General features: G+C 41.5%; 2 protein-coding genes across 5 annotated transcripts in view; one reads left to right on the top strand and one right to left on the bottom strand.

Moving 5' to 3' along the window:
• Nucleotides 1-9,587, top strand: part of sh3pxd2aa (SH3 and PX domains 2Aa) — a 148,289-nt gene extending 138,702 nt beyond the window's left edge. For all 4 annotated transcript variants that reach the window (XM_049567372.1, XM_049567380.1, XM_049567389.1 and 1 more), the window contains one exon: nucleotides 845-9,587. In XM_049567372.1, coding sequence (XP_049423329.1) covers nucleotides 845-2,863 — 2,019 coding nt within the window. In that variant the 3' untranslated portion in view covers nucleotides 2,864-9,587. The remainder of the gene's footprint in view (nucleotides 1-844) is intronic.
• Nucleotides 9,588-20,614: 11,027 nt separating this feature from the next.
• The window catches only part of neurl1aa (neuralized E3 ubiquitin protein ligase 1Aa), a 59,833-nt gene continuing 56,229 nt past the window's right edge, over nucleotides 20,615-24,218 (bottom strand). Inside the window, exon 6 of the mRNA XM_049567404.1 lies at nucleotides 20,615-23,466. Within this exon, the coding sequence (XP_049423361.1) occupies nucleotides 23,225-23,466 (242 nt within the window). The 3' untranslated portion in view covers nucleotides 20,615-23,224. The remainder of the gene's footprint in view (nucleotides 23,467-24,218) is intronic.

Consider the following 24,218-nt stretch of genomic DNA (forward strand, 5'->3'; position numbering starts at 1 on the left):
AACAAAAAAGTGTATCTTGGGTGTGTCGGTACAATGGATAACCAAGAAAGGACGGCAGAAGAAGCACCCACACACCAATTTAATTGGGCCACAAAAAAGGTTCACATGCTGAGATCAATGCAAAAAAATGTTGATTTGTTTAGAACATCCATGCACAAAAAGAAGGGTGCTCAAAGTGCAAAAAATATATATAAAAAGTGAATAAAAGTAGCAGCAAACGTTTCAGTCCTTGACTATCATCAGTGCCACTGACGTGAGAGCTTCACAGAACACACATATATATAGGCACAGGCAGATTACTACCAGGTGTAATGAATCAGTCAGCTGGTACCACTAATTACATGAGAGCAACTTTAATAAATACAGTTCTTTGAAGGAGAAATTTGTTGATGTTTTCACAGCAATATAAAATAGATATTAGAGAAGGTATTACGATATGTCATATTAAAAAGGCTTTTGAAGCAGTTATTTTTCAAATGTTTATTAATGTGAAATAAGGTTATTTTGCAGGTTGTCTCATAAGTGTCTCTAATTTAATTTGTGCTCATTCAAAGGGAGTGTAATGAAGGGGTTTTTTTTATAATGAAGATTTTCGTTGTTTCCCTGGCACAAAAGGGGGAACAAATAACAACAAGAACAAAGTAAACAACAAGATAGAAACACTGATTTGGATATCGGCAAAATTGTAAACATCTGCTTAGGTATCAGCCGAGAATTTCACAATCGGTGCATCCCCACCCCTACCCTTAAACCCTAAAACATATTAGTGTTGAGCAGGTTTGACCAGTCCTAAAGAAAGAAAAATACCTTTCTGATTGTTCATCTTTCATGTTCTGTTGTGTAGGTTATTGAGAAGAACCCCGGAGGCTGGTGGTATGTGCAGATTGGCGAGATGGAGGGCTGGGCCCCCTGCTCCTACATCGACAAGCGCAAGAAACCAAACCTCAGCCGTAGGACCAGCACCCTGACCCGGCCCAAAGTCCCACCCCCAGCTCCGCCTGTCAAAAAACAAGAGTCCGAGGAGGCTCCCCCTCCCGCCAACTCTGCCTCTAAAGTTTCCGAGCCACCAAGCAGGCCTGTGTACGAGGAACCTGAATATGATGTTCCTGCAATCGGGTGTGAAGGTGAATCGGACACAGATTCCCTGAAGGATGACCGCGCCCTGGATGTGAAGATCAGCAGTGTTGTCAGCGACAAGTACCGCAGCTCACCTCCTTCCTCCAAGGCCTCTCCTCCTGTCTGCAAGGCATCACCTGTGTTCACCCACCGAAGAGCTTCCTTCAGGTCAGGAGAGGACGTCGCGAAAGAAGAGTGTGTCTATGAGAACGATGGCTTCAGGCCAAGCAGTGGTGTTGAAGGAACTAAAGTTAAAGTCTCGAGTGAGCCAAGTTCCCCAAGGAGCTACCATTCCTCCACAGTCCCACGCAAACCCTCTGGATCCTCACCTTTAGCTGGTAGACCCATGAAGACCATGACACCAGAGATGACCCGGAGAAGCCAGACCTTGGGCAGACACATAGATATCAGCCTTAGATCACAGGACAACAGCCCCCACTCTTCATCAGACGAATTGAGCAGAGGCCCCAAGAAAGGCTCTGTCTTCACCCGGGATGTGGAACAGAGAATAGGCCAGAGCCCCTCCACCAGGCCCAAGCCTTCTGTCAGACCTAAACCACTTCTGACCAAATCAGAGCCCCAGAGTCCCGAGAGGATGGACATCAGCTCTCTGAGACGGCAGCTGAGGCCTACAAGTCAGTTTCGACATGGCCTTAAAACTACTCGTGGGGACGACTCTGAAACAGCTTCTGTCATCTCATCAGAGGACTCAATGTGCTCACGCAGTACCTCAGATCTCTCCTCTGTTTACTCCAAAGGGAGCCGTGGGGACTCAGATGTAGAAGGCCCCACTCTGTACCGCTCTCTGGATGCCTACAAGAAGGTCCAGGACTCTGAGATCAGCTTTCCAGCCGGGGTGGAGGTTGAGGTTCTGGAAAAGCAAGAGAGTGGTTGGTGGTACATCCGTTGGGGATCCGAGGAGGGTTGGGCTCCCTCATACTACCTGGAACCTGTTAGACAAGTGGGTGATGTAGGTGGGTTAGAACTAGATGGTCACGGGAGTGGCAGCAGTAAGTCAAACAGCCTGGAGAAAAATGAGCAGCACGTTTTGGCCCTCAATAACATCAATATTCAGGGTCTGAGCCAGCAGCATCAAGGCATGAGGAGGAACACTCCACCAATTCCTTCTAAGCCCCCTGGTGGCTTCTCGAAACCATCCGGGATGGTTAACGGGGGTGTTCGAATGAGGAACGGGGTACGCCAGGTGGCAGTGAGGCCTCAGTCTGTATTTGTGACCACAACACAGCCAGCCAAGGATGGGCACTACATGACGGGGTCTCTGAGGCGAAATGACTCTCTTGGTAGAAGTGATCATTACGGCTCTGGTTCGGCCACTCTTGGTGTCCGCCGAAACGCCTCCTTCAGCACCGTGCGGCCACATGTAGTTGTTGAAAGTCAGACGAGGCCCGCAGAGCGCTCCAGCCTGGGGTCCTCGGGGAGCGCATTCAGCACAAGTAATGTCCAGGACACCCTTAGCAGAGTTAACCAACGCAACGGCATCCCTGTGTCCACAGTTCGACCCAAGCCTATAGAGAAGAATCAACTGATCCACAATAACCTTGGCAGGGATGTGTACGTCTCCATTGCTGACTATCGTGGCGATGAGGAAACAATGGGTTTCACTGAGGGCACCTGTCTGGAAGTGTTAGAAAGAAACCCCAATGGATGGTGGTACTGCCAGGTGCAGGACAGCCTGCTTCCCCGCAAGGGCTGGGTCCCCTCCAACTACCTAGAGCGGAAAAAATAAAACCCACCCCACACCCCTCCCTCGCCCTTCCCCCGCACCTCCCCCTTTTGATGTCTCCAAGGACGTGGGTGGTATCACTCCTTAAGAATGTTACCCGCAGTCTCCTGTAAGCAATATGTCAAAATGAAAATGTACATTAATGACTGGGTGTAAAAAGAAAGATGTTTTAATCTGATAAGGAAGGACACTTTTAGTGCTGGTTTACTAAAATGAACACAAAGAGGAGTGTAAAGATTTTAAATATTTTGGCTGGGAATGAGAGACAGAGATGTGGGATTGGCCAACGTTGAGTGAGGAAATTTGAAGAGGCTTTGAGATATAAAATGGTATGAATGGGAGTGATAACCTCTTAAAGAGGTTTGCATCATGTAAAACTGAGCAGGATAATGGTTACGCTTATTCCTGCCCATCACTGACTCTGATGGCCGACAAGTGCCTTTTGTATTTGATCACCTGAATGGAGGTCCTAAATGGTGGATGGCAAAACATTAAATCAACCAAATCTTTTAAAGAGTGCCATAGGCCGATGAACACCACCAAGAGTATTTCCATAACCAATTAAGAAGTCCACTATAGAGTGCAAACAAAGTGCACAGTTTCGATCTGAAGCGCTCTAATTGGTCCGACGTAGATTAAAGGAAGAAAAACAAAGATTGAAGTGACCCAAGTCACCAGAGAATTTATTTGTTTTACGCCACAAGCAAACTAAAACACCAGTTTAATCTCATTATCAGTATTTTATTTAGTTTCATTGTTCATGTTACAATGTCTTGTGTTGATGCAAGTCTTCCTTAGAGAATTATTTCTGCTTTCTTGTGACATCTGTTTTCCACCGACAGCCTAGAATTGGAAAAGCTCCTGCCTCTTGTCAAGTACCATCTGACACTGGCAAAATACACAGGATGTGCTCAGGTTTGATAAATTGGCGTAGTTTTGTCGTAGATCGTCAAGCCCCGAAAATATGTTGATATTCATGTTTTTGATCCCAGATGTAACTATGTGGGATAGCAAATGTATTTAAAAAACTGTGAAACTTGAAAAAAACAGTCAGATGGTTGAGTTTTCTGGAAATTCAAAGGAACAACTTGTAACTTGAGTGCTCTCCAGAACAAAACCACCTCATTCATGTGTAGCTAATAACCTCAAAAAGACAACAACAATTAGTTTACAATGGTTTAGGTTTACTGTAGTGCTTTTAGTTCCAGGAACAATTGATTTTGTATATATTTTGTTTTGTATACATATAATAATCCCGCTGTTGCGGAGATATATTGAACAAGTACTGGAAATGAGGTGAAATAATTGAATCCCAGGGACGTATTTGTACAGCATTTATCCCAAAATGTGATCGAACCAAAGAAAAATGTCATTTCATTGGCTATTTTTATGTGATTTTACTATTTATTTATTATGGTACAAGTAATAGTGTATTCAACAAAAAGCCTAAAATGAGGTTTCTGAACTGAACAGAAATCAGTACCTGGAAGCACTTGATACATTTTCTCAAAATTTTAGATCTATGAAACTAGAGGTAAACAAATTTAACTTTAGATATAGCTGTGCAGTACGGGCTTCGACATTGAATAGAAGACAACATAGTGTATTAACTAGTTTCAAAGTTGGGTATTTTTTCACATCTTCCAAATTGTAGTTGGTCATCAGATTAATAAGACTTATCAATCACCTAAGTTATCGAGTTAGTAATAATTCTCCCCAAATGCAGAAGTGAAATATGAGAATTTGGCATTCTGAGCTGAAATCCAACTTTCAAATTCAAACGGCTGATGTTCAAGACTGCTGAAATACATTTTCTAACGAGCGGTGTGAGCTCTCTGTGCGAGGCTGAACACTAACCTTTTATTATGTTTCTGCTGGACAGTATCACAGTATTAAACAAAGTACAGTACCTGCTAGATTGCAGTTATCTATTTTAGCGAAACCATATTTGTTTGTTTTTTGTTTGTTATTATTTGTTACTCTGTGATCACACAGTGGCAATAATGAGGAATGAAGTGGTTCTGTTTTGTGAATTAGTGCACTTTAAACCTGTTTTTATAGTGCATTAATGTAAAGGTGCAGTAAATACTCAGCATATTATTTATTGAATATGTTCTCATAATTATTTAATTTCTCTCTATTCGTTTTTCCCCCTTCACCTCAAACTAGAGGTGGAACTCTTCCATGAGTTCTCTCCATGACAAAGTCTGAGTAGAATTGGATTAATAGCGACCTCTTGTGGGAGGTCAAAGGCGCTACAACAATATATTTTTTTCCCATCCACAAGGCTTACAGCCATCCTACCTCAGTGCAATAAGAAATGCACTGCTGGTCAGTGAGTCTCACCAAAAACTGTACAGAATTTTTTGTTTCTTTTTTTTTTTTAATCTCAGTGCAGCTAAATATATTTTTTGTAGCACATGTTTTGTTTTGGGCAATAATTTATTTTTATTTTTTTTGAAAATTTAAAAAAAAAAGTTCTTTTTTTTTTCTCTATGCTGTGTGCTGCAACTTTAGCAAATCATGGGCACTTCCTTCATCTTTATTGTGCTTTACATAATGCCTGATTTTATATATATATATTTATGAATAGTTTTGTATTTTATCATGGTTTGACAATCATCTTATTCCCCCACTCAAATTATTGTTGCATAGCATTATGCATACCTAAATTGGACTTCAGTCACCTTAATATGCAAAATTCTGACTCATAAGTCAACAAAAATCCAAAAATATCATCATTTGGACACATTTGTGAGATATTTGCATTTATTTAAGTTTAAAAATATCACAATTTTAACTCTATGATGTCCAGCAACAAGGCCCCTTCCCATCTAGACGACGGCATTATGTAAATGTGTTAAATCACTTTGTACATTTCGCTCCAGCACATATTATTATTGCATATTGCTTCTTTTGATCGAGCTGAATTGACTTGGCTGAAATAGCAAGGGAAACGTTCTGTGTCAAGCATACATTTTGCTGTGTAGCATCAATCTTTATTCATGCTTTATCTTTTTTTTTTTTCTCATTTCTCTTTTTTGCCCTTTTTTTGTCAAATTCTGAAATGTACCCGCGAGGAAATGTGCAATAGATAAGAACACATCATCCTTCAACAAGACGAAAGATATCACAGGTTTAGGGAAAAAAAAAAAAAAAAAAAAAAAACCTGAACAATGCCATTTCATCCGCTGGGAGTAGATTTTCCCAGTCAAACTGCCAGTCATGAGCTTTTATCATCGTTTCAAGTGTATCATTTCAAATTGATCTTAAAAGAGCAGATGTGAAAGGCCCTAAAATCATTGGAAAACTCATTGGACCAAAGCAGTCGTATGTGACATCTCATTATCTCCTGACGTGATGGACTTTTATAATAACTAGCATGAGAATCTCTGCTTCTCCTGCCCCGGATCAGCAGGGGACGGCGATTTGTGAATGGCATGGCAGAAACCCGCTGACCCATTCTGTATTGACTTTACAGCCTTCTGGGGTCTTCTTCACAGATGGAGAGTCATGGGCCCATCATCAGGGGCCTCAGCGGCCCTGCTCTGAGCTGTCACGTTCGTGCCTGAATGGAATTTTAATAGTTTCTTGTTTTTGGGTTGTTGTTGTTTTCTTCTTTCTTTTTTTTCTCTTTGTTTTCTGGAGTGTGTCCTCTCTGCACCTATGCGGATGCCTCTCTTGACATTTACCCCATCATTGTCAAACCAAGTCAGACTTTTCCTCACCAATCACCACGGCAAGGGTGACATTTTGAACCGCCGGAGACGGCGGGCAAAGAGACCTCAACGGGAGAGTCTTGGCGGTAAACAAGAGAGCTGGGAGATGAACGCTCCTTCAGGCCATTTCAGTTCAATCCATCAACTTCCAGGATGTACGCCAAAAATAGAAAAACCTTTATTTTTTCTCTTTGCTTAGCCCCAGGCAGGCCTTATCCATGTGCGATTACGTCATTGTGCTAAAGACTGTCCTGCGTGTACAGGCTTAAACACGGAGTTCCCTCTGTTGTAAAGGGGGCTTGTGTCCATAAACCTTTTTGTTGGGGTAGTTTGTAGTTAAACTCCAACTTAAAGGAACAGTCAGAGAATTACCCTGATATACTTTCTTGCTGAGGGTTAGAAGGTTGATGCCACTCTTATGATGTTTAGACATGTCGTTAAAGTCCCTCCTTCACTCAAAAATGTGTTCACTTATTGTCACCTCACATGGATGTTTGAGCTCCACTGTGCAGAATGATGTCTGTGCAGAGTTTGACGCTAAAAGGCTTTTTTCACTTTCATGCTGAGCTCACATTAAGACCCTGTCTATGCGGATATTTTTGAATACAGATATGCAGACAAAATTTAAGGTCACGAAAACAGATTTCTTAAAGGCCTTGAACGGTGCAGATATTTCCAAAACTTTGGTTACAGTTTATCCATGTGGACATGTGAAACAGAGCATTTGGGAAATGATGACATAATCTCCTCAATTTCCCATTGTTGGTTTGTGTAATGAGCGTACACTAGAAACAACAACAACAACAACAACAACAACAACAACAACGGTGGACTACCAGTTTGCTAAGTTTATGTTAGCACTGCTTGGTCTAATGATTACTTAACACCTAAGCTTAGTATTGCTGCACCACTTCACAGATGAATTGAGGCGTCCACCTCAGCGTCCGTGGCTTAAATTCTGCCAGAAACAGCGGTTTTGGATCAGGAAGGGTCGAACCAGCAGATGGTGGGACATTTTCAAGGGTCGGATTGTTGTCAATGAGGAATGGAAGGAAAACCTGAGCATGTGCAGGGCATCAGTCGTATGTTTGAGTTAGCTGTGTTTAAGTTAGTGATGAGATCTCCAGTTGGTGTGTTTAAAAAGGTAACGTTAGCCTGTACGCTTTACTACCTTTGTGAAGTGGTAGACCACTAAAGAAAGTTAGCGCTGGCAAGTGTTTGAGGTCGTTTTTGCGTTGTAGTGTGGACAGAGATATTTTGTGAAATGAAGATGGTGTAGACTGAATTATTATTTTTAAACAGAGTGGGAAATATCTGTTTAAAAACAATCTGTATGTGTGTAGACAGAGACTAAATTTGAGTTTAAGGCGTGTGTGTGCCAGCATGATTTTGTGACTTCACAAGTGGAAGCCAATCATGGTCCAGTATGCTTATCTTAGCTAAGCTTAGCTTAGCTGAATTTAGCTTAGCTTAGCATAATGACTGGGAGTTGAGAGGCAAAAACCTAGCCTAGAGATTTAAAAAAAAAAAAAAAAAAAAAAAAAAAGCTTAGTACAAACAACTTAACTTGTTAAAATGACCAAGTTTTGTTTTTTAGTGGTTGATGACAAGACTCAAAGAAGTCACTACACCTGGCCAGGTAATAGTCCAGCACTTAACCATCCAAAAAAACACAACTTGTCTTTTTTACTCTTTAATTTTTGTATTGCTTAAACAAATGAGACATACCATGATAATTAATGAGCTTTAGAGGTGTGAAACCAGAGAAGCTCTTTACCCTTGTTTCCAGTCTCTTTGCTAAGCTAAGCTAAGCTACGCTAACTATCTCCTGGCTTTTGCTTTATGTTTAGCGTACATACCTGAGAGTGGTGTTAATCTTCCTATCCAAAGCGAAAAGCATATTTCCCAAACACTCTAACTGTTCCTTTAAGTTACAGGCTTCTTTTTCAATCATACCAGCTCAGCCTATGTCAGCGACACCGCTCCAAAACCTGTGTGCATCTGCATGGCGGGATAGAAATGGAATTGGCGGCGGTGATATTTTTGCATTCTGCGTGTGTGCACATGCCAGCGCACACTCAATGATGATGAGGAGTCATTCGCGCCAGAGGGAATATATGATATTTTTTCCCCCGACATATTCCCGGAGGTCAGTCGGGTGAGACAGCACCCCCTCTTCTATTCCTCGCTCTCCTTTTTATTTTAACAAATGGACGGCACCTCTCAGGCGTGAAGCATCTTAAGCTCTGTAATCCCAAACACTAGCTATTCCTCCTGGCTACACTTCCTCTCCGTTCCCCACTTCTATTTCTCCCGTCTCCTTCCTCGACACAGCCGAGCAGTCTATTCCCGGTGAAATGATTGAGATATCTAGGAGGGTGTGTGTGTTTGTGTGTGTGTGTGTGTTTGCATGATAAGATGGATTGTTTGCAGGTGCACTCAGGAGAAGAGAATTTGGAGGTCAAGGAGCAGATTTGCGAGAGCAAGATGCAGGGAGACACAAGATGGATCAGATAGTGGATTCTAGTAGACGAGGTGAGGGCGAGGTGAGAGGAGCTTTGGATAGGAGGAAGATGAAAGGCTTGTGGGCACTGCTTCCACTCTAAAAGTATGAAAAATAATTCCATCCAACAAGGGAGCCCGTGTTAACTCAACTCCCTCTACCCACCTTCAGCAAACCTAATGAGCTCTCCGAACCTGAGTTGTGATCTCATTACTCCAAAACAATGTTTTAATTGCGGCACTTGATGTTTTTTTGAAGCTGCTTTTGCGAGAAACTGCAAGTCAGTGAGAGAGAAATGAGTTCACACCGCAGAAGCTTCTCTCACCATCCGTCCATAGAATAACTTTAAAAACTGATCCCACGTCTGATTGTAGCTTCTTTTACTGTCAGTGTCTTCAGATCTTATGTAGCCCTGAGGGTGTGAGAGTTGAGCTTGGTGTTGAAAAAGTTTTTTAGAATAAGACAAAAAAAAAAAACTTCAAACACTGGAGTCTTTTTTTTTTTTGCCTTATTCCTCAGTGTTTCTGTTGAGAAAATAATTGAATGTTGTAAAAGTGTAACACAGGATTTGAAGCGTTCACATCTAATGAAACAAGCTTTAATTCGTAATGTTAAAGGAATCAAAAGAAAGGGCTTCAGAAGTCAACAGCACCCAGCTCTGGAAGGCAGCGATTGCTGAGTTAATAAAGGCAGTTGCTTGATAGAAGGAGGGGTAGGTTTGATAAGAAAGTTTTAGTAAGTGTGTGGGAGCAGGTTTGAGGTATTTAGGGAGTTGATTTTGTAGGGTTTTGTTTTAATTAATATGTAGTTTTTGTTTAAGTGTGAGAGAAGAAAGAAAAAAGAATAAGCGAAGCTGCGGGGCTTCGGGATTTAAAATAAAATCCCAAAGCCTGTGAATTAGGGAATGCTGATTATTTGTCATTCTGAAAACTTCCTCACAGTTGTTTGATGCGCCAGCGGGCATCAGCGGGAGCTGTCTCCCAGCCGCAGAAAAGAAGGCTGTGTCGAGGAATGAGGCACGCAACTGTGTCTCTTTGTCTCTGTTTGAATCCCTGTTTCTAATTAGCACAACAGTGTGTCTTAATTAACCTTTGCCAGTCAGACGATACTCCGGCGCTAACAGCGTCCTAATCAAGAACACTGCGGCTGCTGCCAGTCTGCGTGGGAGCCTCTGGTCACGGTCAGAGCTCAGCCATATTTTTGTGGTGGAGGTGAGCTGTCAGACGTGATTGATGTGAGAAGGTAGAGCCTGTTTTTAGCCTGGATGCATTTATAGAATAGAATTCGTCATCACCCTGCTGAGGAGAGCAGTGTGCCAAAAAAAAAACTTGGAAGTCGGATGCCATCGAGCTCTTGATCTGTAAATTCTGACAGAAACAATCCGTTACCAGCACGTCAGCCACACTAACAAACACAATAACAACTACAGGCCTCGAGTTGGACCAAAGGAGGTGCTATTGTTTTATTTTCTCTTTTTATTTCTCCTTTTTATTACCATTGTTGTTATGCAAATTGTGTTTAACTCTTGCAAGCTCCTTGTTTTCAAAAGATATGCCGTGAGGAGACCAAGGAGGCTTTATCCCACTGTAAATGTCAGTGAATTATCCAATGAGGAGTCACGGTGACACGGCCACCCTAATCTTTTCAAAGCGTCATCGTGCTGTACACCAGTGCACATTGGGACAAACTACAATGAGAGCAAACACTGTCCAAAATTCTTTCTGATTGGAGACATTCTGCACATGTGCATTCCTTTTGAAAACAGGACATTTTCTTATCTACCGTTTCATTTTGACAAGTCTTGTTCCTTTTTCTTTTGTATCTTGTACATGTTTACATTGTATCTCGCATTGCCCAAAAGAGAAACAATATTAAATGTATTATCTTTGTTGTTTTGAACCCGACTCCTTTTCATTTGTCTCGCACGTCATCCAGTTACATGTGCTACTGCAGATAAAGAGCAGCAACCCCCACCTTCCTGCTCATGATATGGCTAGATAGTATGTGACAGTAATATTACAGATTGAGACATTTATCTTTATCCTCCTTATTGTGCCGGTCAGATTAAGTGAGTTTAGATGTGGAGGAGCAGAAGTGTGCAGCTGGTTATATATAGCCAGGTATGAGTTATGAGAGAAAAGTGAGGAGGTTGAGAGCGATGAATGAAGACGAACGAGCTCCCGCAGCCCCAGTTTCCCACTAAAGAGAAGAGACAGGGATTTTTGCTCTTGTGTATCTAAATGTGTGTGGAAAGATTTATCACTTGTGTCCTAAGTTATATGAAATATATGCTTACACCTCCGGCCCAAAGAAGCAACACAAACCCGAAACTCTTAAAACAAAATGGTCTTATGCTTCAGCAGGTCAGACAATCATTCATGTTTTTCTGACTGAGACAGAGACACAGACTACTGGATGACAGGTCACCTATTAGCAGTAATGCTATTTAATATATGCATTTTATGTTTTCATTAGTTTATAATCACCTGCAAATAAGAATCATGTTTTCATTACCTTAAGATATTTCTATCTTCATATGGAGCAGGTCCTCTTCCACAGAGTCCACCATTTTGTTTTTATGGGTGAGGGGAATTCATCATAGCATTAGTATTGTGATAATTTCCTGGCAATATTATATCGATACATGTACGCTGAGTATTTATTCATTTGTTCTTTTAATTGTACAATTTACTAGTACAGTACGGGACAGTGTCAATTAATAAATATAGGCTACATGGTATAAAAATACCAGAATCAGCCAAGAGGCTATGTTTCATCTTTAGTCCCTTGGCCAAGATGTTACACAAGGCTACCTAAAATACAACGGAACACAAAAAAAATCATGTAACATCTCTTGATTCCCACTGCTAGTTGTTCTACAGTACCCCAGAATGGAGAAACCCAACACTGGCTTTCAACAGGGCCATTTGCATTGGCAACTTTAGTTCTTCTAAACACTTCACACACTCACCACTAAATGGCACTGAATCCCACACCCTGGACCTTTAGGCTGATGCATTTTTTAAACGTTAGACATATGTTAGTGCAGTGTTTCCAACTGGTGGGTCGCAGGTCCATTCTGAATGGGCCGCAAGTGACTCGCAAATGTGTCAAATCTGTAAAGAACGCACTTTATTTTGAGGTACAGTGAATTTTCGGTGCAGAGCTTTTATTTTGAAGTGCCGTTTCCGTGCTGTAGAAAGAGCGACTAATGTACAGTCTCACAAACTGGCTCAAGAAGGGAGTCCACACAGAAGATTCACTTAAAACAAGCAGAATTTATTAAACTAAAATTAACTTGTGTGTGTAGGTCAGCAAAGTCACTTATGAAAGCCAGGTGTGCTGTGGAGGTGTTGAAGGTTCAAACCAAACGCAGTGATGCCCAGTGGATATCAGCTGAAAGGAAGGGAGAAGCCAAGTGAACACATGAGGCAGCTTTTATAGCTTGGAAGCCCAGGTGAGCCTAATCAAGGCAACGACCCTCTCATGTCAACCAACTGCCCGATGAGGCTGGAACGTTCTCAAAGAGACAGTGGGAGGGGCGTCACAGCAGCTATTGAACAGAGACAGCAGAATAGGTCGATGACACTGAATATCTAACACTGTGGACCTTAACATCCCTCATGACAGAAACATAACTCAGACTGGCGAGTGTTTGCTAACACAGTGGTTCCCAACTGGTCCTGCCATGGTGTACAGATTTCTCCTTAGTCATTAGTTTAAATCCAATATTCACTCTATCATTCACTTTATGTGTTGCTAACTTTTTCAGCTGTTTGATGCTGGGCAGATAATTTACAGTGGACATATCCAGTGTTGGGAACTAGTTATATGTAATGGAGTTACGTCATTGAATTACAAAATATATGTATTGTAATCAGTTAATGAGAAAAAAATGTAATTAAATTTCGGTTACTAATCAAAATGTTGGTGATTACAAAGGAGTTACACACAGTTCCATATAGTTTATATGTGGAATATAACATTCATCTGTTGCTTTGCGTACTTTTGCCGTGCAAGAACACTGACCCATATTTTTTCAGGTCTTTTCAGCTTAATGTTTAAAACATTTGTCAGGGAAGTAATCAAATAGTTAAATAGTTACATTACTAATTGCATGTTTTACAGGGTAATTAGTCTTCTGTACTCTTATTACATCTCAGAAGTAACCCTTCCAACACTGGGTAGCTTATTTTGATGGAAACAGCTCCCTGCCATAGCTGATGATAAAAATGGTGACAGTATGAGACAGCAAAGTGACGGGATGTAAAACTAAAACAATTAGCTGAAAATGTGAACACACTCCGTACTGAGGGACACTGCACAGTCAGGTGATCATTTTCTGTGGTTTTAAGAGTCATTTTACCCGTTGTTGATGTAAGGATATTGATCAGTGCAGCTTTAATCGGTTTAATTTTGTAAATATTGAACATTTATAATTGGAAAATAACTGCCGAGCTATCACCTTGGAAATCTTCCAGGGTCAAAAACACCATTAACTTCGTTTTTCCAGAGCTTTCTTCTGTCATAGAGACATTTCAATCGTCATCATGTCACAAAAGGCTATGGAATTTGGACACAAAATACAGTATAGGTGAGACTGCAACTCCTTTCACTGTTCAAACTTTATTACCTTCGTTTATGAGGTTTTGTTTTTGGTTTGTTTGTTTGATTGTCAGCAGCATTACTGGAAAAGCTACTGCCCTGATTTTCCTGAATGTCGGTGGAGGAATGAAGCATGGGTCAAGGAAGAGCCCATTAATTTTTGGGTTGGATCTGGAGTGCCTGCCAAGTGGTTACTGTCTGTACCACATTACAGCAATCTCCTGGGTAGAATTCCATTTTTGGAACCTTTGTTACATGTTGTTCTCCTCTTTCCTCCCATTTCCTGTCTTTCATCGAAGATTAAAATGCCAAAAATATAAATACATTTTGGAGCAGATATGAATAACAGGGCAGACACATCGAGTGCCCTTCTAGTTCTCTACATGAGGACCACTGAGCGTTTCCATTCACTGAAGGAGACATTGAGATGCTTTTGAAAGCAGCACAAAAACCAGTAAGTGGACCTTGAGTTAATTTTTTTTCAAACTGGTAATTACATTTTATCTTATCCAAAGTAATTATTTTAACCATGCATTGCATACATACAGGTAACCATACCAGCGTCTCTCCACTAGGTGGCTCTGTTGAACCAGTCTCGCTTTGCCCCTCCAGACAACATCAGTGCTGATATGTCAGACGGTGAGCACACAGACATTTTCATATGAATAGACCTGCACATTACAAACTCAATATGTACGTTGACATTGAGTCTCAAAATGAAATTCTATTATGATCGGTCCTTTTTTATACACCATAACTAATAACATTGGTTGTGAACATTGAAGGATGATGATCTGTGGCAGGGTTATGAATGCTCAGCCGAACAATGACAAGTATTAGATACACTCATCGGGATTATTCTTTTCATGAGAATATTACTCATTTTATTCATATCCCTCAGTCGCTTCTTTTATATGGAGATGTCATGAGTCGCTCTATTGCAGACAGATGGCTATCGGGGAGCTCTGACGAGACATCTGGATGAGGTGCTTCATGAATTTATAGTGTAGTCATTTTAGCAGGAGCACATCTACAACCTATGTTTCAAAGTTGAGTGCAGCGTATTTCCACTCATCTCCTAATCCCCTACCTGTCACTGTGAAGCCCCCCAGCAGCTGTGGCTGGGACGGAGGCCATTACACATGATGTAACGGAGGGCCGGGGCCCCCCAGATGACTTAGCATTGTGTTTCAGGCGGACCTCAAAGGGCACGGCTGGCTACATCTGTTACAAGCCAACTCACATTTCGGCTTCTTGGGTCTCAGTGTCGTAGGTCAAGTGCAAACAAACACTATTAACACTCCATTTAGGATGACCAGTGCGATACCAGCAAAGAGAAAGACCATCTGTGTGAGGCAAACAGTTGACACATCTGTCATATGGGCAACTGTACATACTTGTACTGCAAGAGCCACACAATGAATTTGACTTTTTGTTACCTCTCTTGCTGACAGTTTACTGGCTCCTACTGTAGTTGGGAACACACTGGCTTATTAACATTAATTTAAATTTTCTTGGCTTGTTATTAGCAGGTAACTAGCCTCTAGCAATCCTGACCACTCTGCAGAAAGGAGGACAGTGAGGTGTTTGGGTGCCGTTCACCGACAGTGGCTTTATTGCAGTCTTCACCACAAAACAATAAACCTGGCCTTCTAATGAGGTTAAGGAGTAGCCCAGAGCTCTTCTAGACACTTAATTCTGCTGACTATCATCACTCTTTGCTGCCCGCTGTCTGACACCCCAAGAGAGCTGCTTTCCTCCATCCACACAAGGAAGTACATGTCACACCCTCACAGGTTACCCACAAGGCCATTGTCCTTAAAGGGGAAAAAGCGTGAGCCATTACATTTTGTAACAGGAAGTCACTCAAAGTGACAGCTCACTCTTCACCTTGGAATTAATAATTGACAAAACAAACTTTGCTCAAGGTCCATAGCTTTTGATGGTATTACATGATCTTCATCAGCAGATGAAGTTTGCTTGCCTGTGTCCAGACCTTTGAAGCCGCCCTCTCCACCAAGTCCTTCTTGATTTACTCTTCTGGCATTGTAACGTGAAACAGGGTTTTCTCAGTTGAAATAAAAACGACCAATGAGTGCTGTGAGGGAGGACTTGATTAGCCAGTAAGAGCCATTGGTAGGCCTGACGCTGTTGTCAAGCTGTCACGCTTTGTGTCCCAAAGCCAATGAGGGATAACAACAATGGCGAGCGCTGTGGACCAGATAAAGGCTGCTATCAAGGCTGTTCTAAATCGATGTCTTCTCAATATTGCACAGCATCATAGTTTGATTTAATTCGCTTTGCTGTACTCTTATAACTCTGGCAAAAGCAGTGGGTTGGCATGGCTACACATCAGTGTGGACTTAAAATAACTTTAGATTCAGGCAGATATGCTGGTCTCTGGTGATTGGATCAGGAAAATTGGATCCCCTTCCCCATGGAAATTGGTTTGAGTGGATGCAATGTCAGACTGAGGATGGAAACAGTGTAAAAGTTGACACTTCTGTCAGACATAGGGCAAGGAGTTTATGTCATCTGGCGTTCTTCTTTAAGTGACCTGAGCTAAATAAGTTGGCTATTCACAGATGACTTGATTAGGCGTCATTCCCGCTGGACCTTGTATAGGTAGGTAGTGCACCTGATGAGCACTTGTGTGAGTGGTAATTTGCAATCCGTCATTGCACAAACTGTATTGGTGATGCTAAGATTTAAAAACATATAGACTACTTTCAGTTAAAGCTGCACTAATCAATATGTTTACCCTATCAAGGGATCAAATGACTATATGTAGTATAAAAAGCATTGCTATCACCTGACTCTGCTGTTTCCCTCAGGTCTACTGGGTTTAGGAGTTCGTGGAGACTAAGTCTAAGCAACCTAAGTAGCTAAAGCAAGTACTGGACTTACATTTCTCAGGTGAACAGAAACACAACTGTCAGATAGCGCTCACCCAAATCTGCAGTTCCTCAGTTTTCATTTTGCTGCTGGTTTTCCAGCAGCTTTACTGTTTGGTTCTCTCCACTCTATTCATCTAGGCTAGACTGACCAAACGTCCTCTTGTGCCCAGACGTGTCCACTTTTCACGTCCTGTCCGGGGCGTCCAGGGGGTGTTTATAAATTGATGACAATGTCCGGTTTTCCTTGTGTGTGTGTGTGTGTGTGTGTGTGTGTGTGTGTGTGTGTGTGTGTGTTACTGTGCGTTCACACCGGACGCGAGTGAAGCGAATTGCACGCGCGTGACGCGAGTAACGCGCCGCCCGTAACGCCCGAGTTTCGACGCCTGACCATTTTGTTCATTCGCGTCATCGCGTCATCCGCGCGAGTAGCGGGAATGACGGAGCTAAGCTAACCGGAGCTAAGCTAGTGCTAACGTTCATAGTACAACCATTCTGCAAACTAATTAAACACACATATTTACAGAACTTACCAAGTCGACCAGTCTCCTCGGCAACTTTCACCCAAGCCTGCTCCTTTTTGTTGCAGTCTCTGTAGAGTAGACACGTAGTATCATATAGCTCCGGGTAGCCGCACACCGCAATGATAAGTTTCTCCTTCATTTCGGCATCAACAACGGGACGTCGGGACGTCGGGGCGTCAAGACGTCACTGACGACCATGGCAAGATAACCACCATCGCTGCTTTGTTGTTTACCTCCTCTGGAAGTCCCAGAAGCGTCGGAGGGCCAAACGCCGTCGTTTTTGGGTTCACCCTATCCTGCAGAAGCGCATCCAGCTCGGCGAGTTTCACCACCTCCTCCAGGAACTCCGTCTGGATGATAGCCGCTTTCAGCGGTACTTCAGGCTGACTGGGGCCCAGTTTGAGGACCTGTTGGCGAGGGTTGGCGCCAGGATCTCCGGGCAGGACACCAATTACAGCCGCTCCATTTCAGCTGCGGAGCGCCTGTCCATCTGTCTCCGGTGAGTAGCAGTTTATTGTTGTTGACACACGCCAATGACGTCGGGAGAATCTCAATGCTGATTGGCTTTCGCGGTACAGAGTCACGCGAATTCGCCTCAAAAGTTCAATATTTTCAACTCGAGCGATGAGGCGTTGGACGCGAATATATTAAAATTATAAGGCATCTTTGAGTAAACTCTGAGTATCATTTAAGTAGGCTATCTCGTGGCCGGGCCGAGTGTCCTGTTTTTTGGCAATCAAAATATGGTCACCCTAATCTAGCCGCAGCAGGCAGCTGTTTTCACCAAACAAGCTCTGATAAACTGTGTGCTGCCTTCCCAGATTAGATTAGCAACCAGCTAACATAATGATAGCAAAGCATTTACTAGCTAATGAGCCAGATATTTTCTCAGGGGTTGGTGGAGGCCAAAACAGAGCTAAAAGGAGAGTCAATATTAGACTTACTTTTGGCTACGCACTACTATAACTGCATGCTAATGTTGCTCAAGTGTTTGGTAACATGGTCGTGAGAATATCTTTTATATAGACCTAGTAATAATATGTCAGTGCTAACATTGCGTGTCATAGCAGTTTGAATGAATAAATGTGCATGGCCCCACTTAGACGCAGGTAATATGAAGGTGGTTTCAGTAATTTGTTGAGCAGCTGAAGCCATGGTTAGGTCTTTTGACCCCTGTTTGTTTTTATAACATTAATGAAGTATTAGTTTTGCTTCTGTAAGAAGTTAATTCAGAACAATGTTTGAGTCCTTTAAATAAATGAATTTAGATTTGTTTTTTGTTTTTAATTTATTTTTGGGGCATTTTTTTTATTTGATAGGACAGACAAGTGTGAAAGGGGGAGAGAGAAAGGGAGTGACATGCAGCAAAGGGCCACAGGCTGGGGTCGAACCCAGGCCACTGCGGCAACAGCCCTGTACATGGTGCGCCTGCTCTACCACTAAGCCACCGAAACCCCAATGAATTTAGTTTTTAAAGTGACGGGAAGTTCTTTGGAAGTGACTTGGATTCAGCCATCTTTTCAGTGCCTGCGGCTTTTAACAATGAACATCCGACACACTGTGTCAAATGTTTAATATTTACCATATCCATCTGATTAAGTCATCAAATCGGAGCTTGTTTAAAGCAGTGGCAGTAGCAGTTGCAGTTGCAAACGTATCAAGTATGTAAAAAACACACTTTATTTTGAAGTACAGTTAATTTCAGGTACATACCTTTACGTTTAAGTGCCATTTCCTGCTATAGAAAGACTAATGATTAAGTAATTGACAGAGACAGCAAACTAGTTTGACAACATGGCCAAACATAAGTATGATGCCAAGTGTAGAGATACATTAAGATAGATTAAGATAAATCATTGCAGCTTTAAGGTACACAACCTACAGATATGGCTGTCACTTTAAAATAAATGTATCTGTGTAAATGTTAATTCAGTGACGAAACCAACTATTTTTGCTCAAACACATCTGGAAAGTTTATTAACCACAATCATCCGACTCACACTGAACAGAGTTCACAAACAAACACTTGTTGTTTCAAATGAAAAAGAAAGAAAATACAGGTTTGCAAAGTACTTCAGCTGCTTTGTCACAACAATGGCTGTGTGTATATATATATATATAGTACTTCTAGCCACTGCAGGTTCCAGTCTACACGAACACTAACAGCGTTCCACTCTGATGCTCGTCTACTTGGTTGGTCCCGTTGTTCACGCAGAATAAACAGATTACTCATGCATGACGAAAAGTACTAAGATCTACAGAAAGAACCTCTAAATGTGCTGCTGTGCGATTGGCCGGACACAGAGGAGATATATAGTGGCAATGTAGAAGAAAGCAAACACACAGGAAAAGCAAGTTTGGAGGAATTAGTCCACACGTCAGTGATGGACAAATAAATAGTACATTACAGGATCAGTGACATTCAAGGAGCCTGTGGAGTTTCTGGATGCAGAAAATAAAATTACCTTCCATTAAAATGTACGCATAGAACAATTTACTGATAAAAAATTAGCTTTGCATGGATTGTGGTTTGTGTTTATTAATTAATGAGGTTAAAAAAAATGATGAATGTAAATGTTAAAAGCCCAAACTGAATACAAGGTCTTGCACCAAGGGACTTACATTTATACAATGTATAAAAAAGAAAGGAAAAACAGATTCAATTTGGTCGGAGTGTCAAAATAATACATGCCATGGTTGAGTCTCAGAGAGCAACACTGGCCTTAACATTTACAAGATTACAATCAGTAGCTTTATAAAGTGACATTTATCATTGCCATACAGTGATGGCTTTTAGACTATATAATGATAGGAGATATAAACACAGGGCTTCCTAACGTGGGCTCACACACAAGAAGATAAATTACAAAAAAGAGCTCCTGAAATTCAAGGATTGTAATAAAACCAAGAGTTTATATCTTGCACCCCAAAGCAAAGAGGTTTTGATTGTGTACTGCAATATCTCTTATTGCCAAAAGGTACAAGAAACTCTTTATGTTCTCACTACTAGAAAAAAAGAAAGAATTTAGTTCTCATGGTTTTGGATAAACAGGAAAACAAATCTCAAAACTGTAATTATCAATCAAAGTAAACAAAAAACAGACAAAACTTTTTTTTCTTTGTTTTTTCAATTCAAGCACACCGATAAAAATCTCTCTAAATACATAAGTTAACATTCAAATGTGAATTAACACTTCAAGCAGTAGCGTAATCAAACTGTAATGTGGGAGGAGGGATGTGTGAAACATCACTGTCAGCATTTGCCCAGAAAGGACAGCTGGCAAATACCATAGCAGCATAGGTTTGAGCCCCGTTCGTTGATTATCTACAAAATGAAGAACATGTCATTAAAAAAAACAACAACCTCTCAGCTTCAAGTGGTGTCGTGTTATAAGCTATGGCTTACTGCTGAGTTGCTGTATTTAGAGGTGTAATTTGTGGGGGATGTATCAAGACATTTTATTCTGAAATTAGGGGATAAGAGTCATACAAATATTCAAAATATGAGCTTTTTTTTTTTTTTTTTTTTTTAATTTCCCTGCCCCTGAACTAGGGATGCACCGATCCTTAACGGCCGATATTCGCCTTGTTGACTGCCATCAGCCGATCGGCAAATTAGATGACATTCGCCAATGGCAGTGGCCGGTGTTTTTCTGTTGTGTCACATCAATTTTGCGCAGGCTAAAAACCAGGACTTGAGACGAATGCTGTTCTGTCTTCCCAGGGGCGACAGAAAACATGTTTGGGACAAACATAGATCTTCCCAGGGACTCCACTGGGACGAAAGAGCGCTGTAAACTCACTATGACACGTCAGGTTACGCACCATTTTTATTCCCTGATAATCCTACATTGAACAACAAACCAATGTTAAAATCAATGGGAGAATGTTAGCTGTTAGCATCTGGTAGCTAGAGCTGGAGCTGAAGGTAATTTCTAACGTTCTTATGGTGTGTTTAAATTTAATTGTGAAAAATGTAGTTTTTGTCAAAAAATTGGAATAAAAACAGTTTATATTGCTTTTTCAAGGCAATAAAAGACAAATATTGGGGGCATTATAAATATATATAATATATATGTCGATAAAAAGGCAACCTAAGGATCCTTAGGTTGCTGGTTCATCCAGGCTCGAAGGATCACGTGGCACGGTACTGCAGTGTTCAGCATTGTCACCTCACAGCAAGAGGTTCCCTGATCCAAACCCAAAGCGGGGGGTTCGAAACCGGGGTGAGGGAGTTTGCATGTTCTCCCTGTGTCAGCGTGGGTTGTCTCAGGGTACTCCAGCTTCCTCCCACAGTCCAAAGACATGCAGTTTAACTGGTGACTCTAAATTGTCCGTAGGTGTGAATGTGAGTGTGAATGGTTGTCTGTCTCTATGTGTCAGCCCTGTGATAGTCTGGCGACCTGTCCAGGGTGTACCCTGCCTCTTGCCCAATATCAGCTTGGGGAGGCCCCCAACAGGAAATGCAGTTTACGAATGAATGAATGAATGAACTAAAAAACATCAGCATCAGCTATTGGCCAAATTTTTATTTTAAATATCGGTCCAGTTATCGGCTCAGAATTTAACAATCGGTGCATCCCTACCCTGAACTGATTTCTGTAAAGGATCTTTGCTGCTGGTGAAAGGCCTGTCACAAAGGTTATTAAACATTTCAGTTAAACATCAGAAATGTCATTGATTTGCGTTACAAAAATAATTTTAAATTTGTGTGCTTTTTCTCCTCTGAGTAAACATTTTGTGACAGTTTGTGCCACACAACAGCATTATTTGGTAGCGTGTTGAGAGTTTTGGAAAACGGCAGGAAACACAATATGATACATCCGTGTGTTATAAATGAACCTATTCTGGTTTAAGGCAGGAGGCTGTGTTGTATCTGTGGTGGCGACAATCCTTTGACTTTATGTGTTGGTATGAGAGTTAGTGGTATAGTGGAGGGTATATGTAGGTATAAGGGGTATACTCACCTCTTTTTCCCACCCATCAGTCAAAAAGTCATTGGAATAATCAGGAGAGTATACCCACTTCCTTCTTGGTAACCTACCCCTCTACCTAGCAGTATACCATCTCATCAGCTACCACTACACCACTGATGGGATCTATTTTAGAGGTCCTGTCAATTCATCATGAGCGCTCACAGTGTATTAGGCATGGTTATAGGTAAAGTTTGGGAAAATACTTCATCTTAAAAAAAGACTGCTGGCCCTGAGGAGAATTCAAATGTTTCTTTCACTTCCTGCTTCCTTTTATAGATTCGGAGCTGCTGAGTCTGCTGGACGCAGGTTTGTATGATTTGAACCGATAAGTGTCTTTATCCTCTCTGTCTATAACGGGGAGTTTCTAAGAGGACAATGCTGATTTCAGTGCAACATACCACATTGCAGAGCAAGCAGCTAGCTAGCACAACAATATAGCTACCACCGACATTTGCAATAGAACTACCATAAAGGTACATTAGATTATACGAGTACAAGAGGTGTTACAATCCTACTTAGTATACCCAGCACCGCCTTGCATCTCTAAGCACATCACACACTGATAATCACCACGACAATTACAGAAATCCATCACTTCATTACGATGCCAGACTGACTTCTCTTCCAATGCTCAGTAACACACAGACACAAGTTGTGACATACTGAGATGATTACCTGTCAGAGTGTATGTCAGAAATACGCATCAGGTTGACAGCGTATTTCAGAGCTTCAGTCATCCTCTAAGAGAACTATTATCGAGACATTCAGCCCCAAAGTGACTCATTTGCTTCGGTGCAAATGGGTGACAGTCCCTAAATCTTACATGGCTCAACAAAAGAAGAATTTTGGAATTGTTTCAGTTTTTCCTTCAAAGTCTTCCAGGAGAGAGCAAACACCTCTGGCAAGAGTAAAGTTCTCAGTGGAACCTCCGATCACATGTGGAGGCTGAGACAAGAGACCTTCCCAGCAAGGCGGCACCAACTTTGATTAAAGGTCAGGCGAGTGAACCAACCAGCAATAACCGTATGAAAATACCAAATTAAAGTACCAGAGTTCGTATTCCCTGAACTTAGACATTTCTTCCCCTGACTCTGGGATTTTGCTGCTCTTAGGGAGGCCGTACATTCGTCAGCCATCGTCCCCTTACGTGCTCCGGTAGGTTTTGATAATGTCTTTGATCTGCCTTCTGCAGATGGGACAGCAAGCGTTGGACATCTTCTTGAGCTTGAGGCCGCAGGTGTAGCACAGACACATGTGTCCACAGGCGTAGATGACCGTGTCCACCGTGTTCTCGTAGCAGATGGAGCACTCGTCGGACCAAGGCCCACGGCCTGCTGGAAACGTAGGTGACTTGGGGAGGCTGACAGGTGAATTTGGAGTTGTTCCTGTGGTGAGATTAACATAAAATGTTAATTAAGGAAAAATGGGAAAACTAAAGTAGGAATATGAATTAAAACTTGTTATGATATACTTTTATTTTATGTAGAGAGATGCAAATTTAAGAAAATGGTGGTGACAAAGAGAAAACTTGTGGTTATGTCGGCCAAAGTAAGATGGTTTTTTTTTTGTTTGTTTAAATGACTAAATCTGTCCGCGTAGAGAAAAACATATAATTCCTGCAGTTATAAAAACAATCAACCAATCGGTGCCTCATGGGATGGATTAACATTTTCCTACATAGTTAGAAAGCTACCTTGCTATATGCATTACAAATCAGCAACAGAAAAATGGTCAAAAATCAGATGTGTGTCAAATGTGGATAAGATTAACGCAGCTGTTGTTGCAAGTCCACTTATGGAATTAACATTGTCCTTGTTTTTATAGGAGTTAACACTAACCAGACTAACCAGTCTAACCAGAGGTCCCACAATACTTTAGTCTCGATATAATCAGTGGCATAAGGAAGTTACAGTGGGCCCCAGTTCATGCCATAATGACAGGCCCTGGTGCATGCTACATAGTTAGTATTTATGCACCTAAACTAGTTAAACTAGTTTCCATATGAGACCATCTCATCACATGAATCAGAGACTTGAAGGTGGATAGCACCAACATGCATATTACCAGAAATCATCATCACATATATGTATATGTCAAAAGAAAAAGAAGAAAATTTTTATTTAATTGAATATTTGTT

Source organism: Epinephelus fuscoguttatus, linkage group LG3 (assembly GCF_011397635.1).
Source record: "Epinephelus fuscoguttatus linkage group LG3, E.fuscoguttatus.final_Chr_v1".
Taxonomy (NCBI): Eukaryota; Metazoa; Chordata; class Actinopteri; order Perciformes; family Serranidae; genus Epinephelus; species Epinephelus fuscoguttatus.